Source organism: Plasmopara halstedii, assembly GCF_900000015.1.
Source record: "Plasmopara halstedii genome assembly, contig: Scaffold_444, whole genome shotgun sequence".
Classification (NCBI taxonomy): Eukaryota; Oomycota; class Peronosporomycetes; order Peronosporales; family Peronosporaceae; genus Plasmopara; species Plasmopara halstedii.
In genome coordinates, this window is record NW_020187364.1 from 852,962 (window position 1) to 859,739 (window position 6,778).

The 6,778-nt window shown below is 43.1% G+C and overlaps 1 protein-coding gene across 1 annotated transcript; it reads left to right on the forward strand.

Moving 5' to 3' along the window:
* Nucleotides 1–350: 350 nt before the first annotated feature.
* PHALS_10130 (uncharacterized protein) lies at nt 351–4,795 on the forward strand (the record flags this gene model as incomplete). The annotated part of the gene is made up of 12 exons (XM_024725500.1): nt 351–425; nt 502–663; nt 725–2,182; nt 2,254–2,333; nt 2,402–2,465; nt 2,523–2,866; nt 2,936–3,119; nt 3,190–3,345; nt 3,416–4,167; nt 4,224–4,341; nt 4,413–4,636; nt 4,705–4,795. 12 exons carry the CDS (start codon nt 351–353, stop codon nt 4,793–4,795), a joined length of 3,708 nt encoding a protein of 1,235 aa, XP_024576271.1.
* Nucleotides 4,796–6,778: the final 1,983 nt, after the last annotated feature.

The following is a 6,778-nucleotide window of genomic DNA, read 5'->3' on the forward strand; positions in this document are numbered from 1 at the left end:
ATACCTATCTTCTTCGGGAGGTTAATAACAACCTCAGTGCATATAACCCACGGACCTTCCTTGACAACCCCCCCATATTACTCATCCGTACCGAGCATACATAACCATGATACTATACTAGCCTTGGTACTTATGAGCTTCGCTAAAAGTCCGAGAGGTCCGATAGACAATAGCGTAATGTAAACGTACACCATGGGAGACTAATTAAGCCGTAATCCTTCAGACCGATAGTGATAGCCGTTCTTTCTTTAACTTACATGGCACTTTTTTGGTAGCCAAGATTACTCTCAATCACGGATTGGCTAAAATTCTACCATGTGTGTGGACTACATCACTCTGATGCTTTGAATATGACAACGAGAACGCACGATAGGGGTAGTGCGGGGCAAATTTTGCGCTTAGTGGGAGACAGCACGCTAATTCAAGTATCTTTATAGTGTTACTTAGATCTACCAATCTGTTCATGTGATTGAAGCTTTTAAATGCACTACGGGTTTTTAGATAGAGGCAGCAGTTGCCGGAGTGAGGCGTGCGAAGACAGGAGTCAGATCTTCTATACCTCTTATACCTGTTGCCAAGAAGCAGTTATCACAAGAAAATGGACTAGCTGACTGTACAGACGATGCAGACACGCAGGAACGAGCTGATGAGGTCTCAACTGACGTACTTTACTACGATGCGCTGTTGTTTTAATTTGTTCGTTCTCACTCGCTTTTTGTATAAGGGTCAATTATTGTCGTTAATGGATCATAAACGAATAACAAGACTACAAGCTGGTCTGGATATTCTCAGCAATGCCTATGATGCATCGGATAAAACAGAGGCGCTCTCGGATCATAATTTGGTCTACGTGGTGGCTGGGGCTGCAATGAAAAAGTCGATGCAAGATTGTACAGCTTCTAGTCGGAATTGCTGTATATGGGGGGCACATGCGGGGAAATATCATGTCTTGCTTGATTGGATGATGAGTCGTGAGCTCGTAATGAACCAAAAATCATTGGTCAGCTGTGATTATGTGCATCAGCTACTGCTAGAATGGATTCAGCCGACGGCAGAAAAGCAGGATCAATTAGCCTCATGTTTGACGCTTTTTGAATTGCTTCGACGACGTCGTCTTAGGCTCATGTGTCAAGTAGAACGAAATGAGGTTTTGCCTTTATCGGATATTCGAGTCGATGCGTATGTCGATGCACTGCATAGAATTGTACATCGAGGCACTTCTCTAAGTGCCGGCTCGCATCGTATCAAACTTTCAAAGCTTGGGTTGATCGCTTTGGAAACACTTGGGATGCTTTGTGGAGACGTCGCAATGCAGCATCTAATTTATTGTGAATCAGCAAAGGTGCACACTTTCGTGGAATACAAATTGATGCACAAAATAGTGAAAAGCATGCAATTTTCTCTTGACATACTTCGACGGTGGCATTCGCACTCCATACGTCGACAATTTCTTAGATTTGCACTTCAACATCTGCAATCATATGTGCTGACATGTGACATTGTATTTTCAAGCGTGGAGTGGGCTGATGGTGACTGCAAAATTATAAATAATCGAGTAAATCTGGATGTGCTATGCTGGCATTGGGTGACGACTGTGCCAATTTTGTGCACGCGTACTCACGCGATTTCTGCTAAAACAAAGCATCGATCGTTTAAAGTTCTAACCCAAATTCTCAAGTTGTGTAATTTAAGCTTTATTAAATCCAAAGATAAATCTGACCAGAACGACGTCAGTAGTAATCCTGAGATCGTATATTCACAATCACGCCATGTGTGCATTCTTCTGGATTCAATGGGTGGTCTACGAGGATGTCTCCAGGCATTCGAGAATATTTCTCAAGAAGCTAAAGCAGATTTTGTGTGCTTTTTTGTGCAAATTTTGGCAACAGCAACGAAAGACGGCAACATCGCTACAACCCAATTAAGTGCGAACGTTCTCCGAGTTTTGTTATTGCCCGATGATGTACTAAAAATTTTTAGCTCAAAAGACGATGAGCAAGGCTTCCTGTCGCAATTAATTCGCTTAAATGGTGATTCGCTTCTGGCACGCGGAGAATCCTGTAGTGAGCTGGAAGCTCAAACAGAACTCGAATTGTTCATAAGTGATTTCATTATATCTCGAGAACTGTTCATAACTGAATTGCAATGGGCGTTAGATAAAATTCAAACTTCAAGCCTTACGGTGAGTCAAACCGCTGAAGAGAAGTAAAATTTATCATAAAGCATTGTTGTCGATTCGCTTCTGATATATAGAGTACAATTTCGCTCGTGCGTACTTTTTTATATCAATTGGACGGATTGGCAGCTCAAATACCGCTGTTTCGATATTGGCGGTAAGTTCTGTAAGGAAATATCTGTAGTGACACTTACTAAAATCTTCAATGTATGTTGTTCTGTACAGGAAACTGCTTACCCAAGGCATTTTGAAACTTATCACCCATCAGAAACATAAAATTTACCGGCTGGTTAGTTTGACGCGTCTGTTTGTCAATTTGATAGTAAACTAACGTCATTTCATTCAGGCGACTTCGAGCTTGCCGACCTTAGACGCTGTACACTGTATAGCTGGCTTAATAGCAATCGGCGTTTACGAAGCTGATAATCGCGTTATATCATCCTCGCTAGAATTCCTATTGAAAATTTCGACGCGGTCTTCTCTTGAAACGACTGCGACTTGGTTCATCGATGCGTGTCAGTATAGCAACATGGAAGTCCATTTAGGAATGTATAAGGCTCTACCATCGCCTCATGATTGGAGTGAATTCGCTGTTCACCTGTTTGAGCGTTATAATAACAAGACTGGTGCATGCGACGAACAGAACACAGTTCAACACAAGCTACTTTCATCTTGCCTTCGCTCACCTGGGTACGTTATAACATTGCTGCCTTCATATATTTATCGATCTCAATTCGCTTTGAGATCGCTATTGAGCAGATGGAGTCACCATGTCAATTTAGCACATGCTCGACATGAAATATTACGTGTCTTGGTGCGCAAATTTCTTGGTTCGCCTCGTGATCACGTTATTTTGCGAATGCTGCGTGAAGTGATTGTATGTAGCTGGGTAAGTCACGAAGAATTCGACGTGATGGCGACACAAATTTGCTCTCATGTGGCGGTAAGTTCCGGTCAATAAGGAATTTATGGATTATTGGTTAGAACTGCATATAACACATGAGTTGTTTTAGAATGCAACGCGCTTGACCGAAGAGCTTCTAAACAGCGATTCATCTTCAGCCACGAACGCAATTAAAGATCTTCTATTTGCTCGGTTAGCTCCACTGCTGGTGTTACGAATGTTTCCTCAGACCTACTATGAAGCTAATGGCCTGGAAGAAATATCGGTATATTCAATGCAGGCGTTGTGGCCCTGTTCAGTGTAATGACTTGTATCATAAACGTGCTATTATGTAGTGTGGACGGGAGGATTTGGATCATCTCAACAAATACGTCGAACATCATCTACAACTCGATGGCAGAAAATTAGAGGCAATGTCGGGCAACACAACTAAAGTTTTGTTCCATATTTTAGCTCGCTCCATTGTAGATCCGCTGGAATTTAAAGAGGTCAAAATGCTCGCTATTGAGTGTTTGTCCACGCTCCCATTTTCACTTGTGCTGCCATTCGTGCTGTCGTATGTGGTTGCTTTCTTGCGAGAAATAATGCCGTATTACGTTCAAGATAACTCGCTTATTGTCCAAGAAGACAGTGTGCCGATGTCTTGTGGATTGGTCACGGCCAAGTTGATGGTCTATTATCTTAATCGGGTGTTTTCAGGAGGCGAAGTCATTTACGCAAATTGTGAGGCTACTTTAAGAGCAATTGCTTTGTTCATACAAATATTGGCGATCCCATTCGATGATTTGCCTCTTACCGATCTCAAACGAGGGAGCATTGAGTGCATGGCATTGATCCTTTCCAGCCTTGCAGCCAGAAGCAATGGGCCACATGATAGCGATGCGTGTTCAGGTTGTGCCTCCGCATTATTAAATCTATTTGTAATGTGGATATTTGGACACCAGAGCAGAGAAGAAGGCTTGAAAATTAGTGCTGCCAATGCAATCAACTTACGAGTCATAAATCTGCTTGGTAAAATGTGGAGTGACGCTCGGCGGGATCAATTGCCAATACAAGCTCGTGTTTGGTGTTGCGATGTCTTAACTAGGTAGGCTTTCAATAAATTTTAGACCCGTAAAGATTCCTAATATTTGAGTGTCGCAGTGCAATATCACGATCAGAGCACGGTGTTCTTGCAAGCTGGAAAAAACATGGATTAATGACTCGAATTGTCTTGGCTACACAAAAATGCCCTGAAGAAATTGCTGCTGGTGGCTTCCAGGTAAATGATTAAAAATGAGATGACATTACATAGCTAACCGTTTTATCCACATCTTTGCTTTGGTTGTCCAGATAATCTTGTCATTTATGCACAAGGCTAGCAATCTATTCTCGACTCAGGACGTCGGCGACATCTCGTTTGCTCTGAACTGTTTGGAAGCCGCTGCAGTTTGCCTGCAATCGACTCGAAACGAAATACTTGCCAGAAATGGTCTTAAAGTCGTTGAAGTCCTGGGAAAGTTTCGAGTTTTAGCTGAGGCTTTGCAGCCAAGAAATATACAGCTGGTTGTCGACAGGTTTGATAGGATAGTTAGCTCACGCAATTATTTCGTATGATTGATATGTTTCTGATCGTTGGAATCAGGTCTCTGGTCAAGGTGCGGGACCAGCGGATATCATTTGATGTAACAATGCTTGCTCAATCATTACTTGAAGCAAATGCTATCTTGCAATGAGATGGCACTAGAAATCTGGAGGCAATTCGGATAACGTTTGAGACGGTAATCCAGCATAAGAATGGTCGAGCATAAATTCTTTGTTCAGCAATCAGGGGGCGGCATTTCAGAGTAAGTATCATGGCACTTCTCTTAACGGATTATATGCGACTGTCATTTCGCGGAACACTACTTTCGCGTTGAGCATAAACAAAAGCTGTGATTCAGTTGTATTTAATTCAGTAGCGGGTGATATCGTTTTCGGCTGTCCAAAATCACATAACACTTTTATAAAACTGTGAGAACCTCAGACATCCTATCGTCCTCATTAATTTCGGTACCAGATCTTAGCCCCTGAATAGCCCAACCTCTGCGTGCTATATAATCAGCTTTTTGAACAACCTCGTCGCACTTACTAGTAGTCGAAAAAAGATTTTGCTATCTGCGAGGTTAGCAAAATCTTTTTTAAATGAAGAGAAGAGATTATCAGACACGCATGGTAAGCTAAGTCTATCGGTGATCTCGAAGGGATCAGGAAACTTGAAGGACCAAGGGTCGGGAACAGTGACCGTTCTCTGATGTTGCTGGCGAGACACTTTAATAGCACCAACCGGGCATCGGAGACAGCATAAATGGCACACCCCGTGAAACCGCTAATGCTGAGCACTCAACACTTTAAGGATAGGGACGAGAACATCTATCTCGTTGTAAAGAATGCTGGCATAATAGTTTGCGGCCTCTAAGCTAGGAGGCTGCGCGGGAGAATGAGTTCTCAATCGTCACTCGTGGCACAAGACTTTAACTCTGCATCCACGCAACTATTAGTACTTCCTCGAATGAGGTACGGCAAGTAGATGCCGCACTTGTTCGGAATGCTTCCTTGAAAGCGTTGACTATCACCGCCTCCGGAAGAGGGTCTGCCGTCATCGCGGCGACAAGAGTTCGCAGTCCCTTTGGTGGAAAATTTGAATATGGTGCAAAACTGATCTCCTGATTACGCATCGCGAAAACTTTGGGCATGTATCGCGTCCATGTCGGGGATGCATCTTCTGCCGCGATTGAGCAACCATGAGAGGGAAGCTTTTTGAGAGATTGACATCAAATATGCTGAGGAAAAGGGCAGAGATGTTTCGGCTGCTGAGCAGCTACTGGTATTTGCAGATCTTACACATGTGGAGTTTGAGACATCTGCGTCTTGCGTCTCCTCTTCTCTCATGGCAGAAAGGTACTGTCGACCAAGATCTGACACAGGGTCGTCCGACGAACATCTAGCGCAAAAACGGCGGGTTTTAGTGGGTGCCCTACGCCAAGTGGATAAGAGCTGTTGTTTGTATCTCGTGAAGTTCAGGGTCGATTGGGCCCAGACTTAAACGAAGTGACACACTTTAAGAAAGGCGTGGCTCACAGCTGGTTATTGACATCCACGTTTTTGACATTTTGAAATCCTGGATGGTTTGAATAGATTCAATAGCGCTCTGAGATTACGTTCAATAACAGTTGCAGTACGTGGAGGCATTGAAAGTAACAAATCCGGACACAGTATTTGTCAGTCGTGGGACGGGAACATCAGTAGATATGTCGAAGGTTTTGCTAATTCTTCCGGTTAGATTTGAGTAGTTTGACATGGTCTAGAAATACTCTTATTTTGTGTATAATTATGGAGTGTTACGAGCTATGAACCGTCTGGAAGTTGAAATAGAAGGTATATCTCACTACTTTTCTGCTGATAATTGGTGAAGCATTACATCACGCTTGCATGGAAATAGCAGAAGCGCTTTTGATACATGCACAAAACTGCATGGCATTCGTGCAGGACATAAGGTATGCAAGACATCCGTGCAGGACGTTAGGTATGATTAGGTGTCTTGAGCATATCTTTGACTCTCAGAGTTTTGGATAGCAAACACAAACACGCAGATTTTGTGTTCGTCCACTCATTTTGATAGAGGAACCGAGAGCTGCTGAAGGTAACTGAGACCGTTTGTTTGCTCCGCTGTGTCGAAA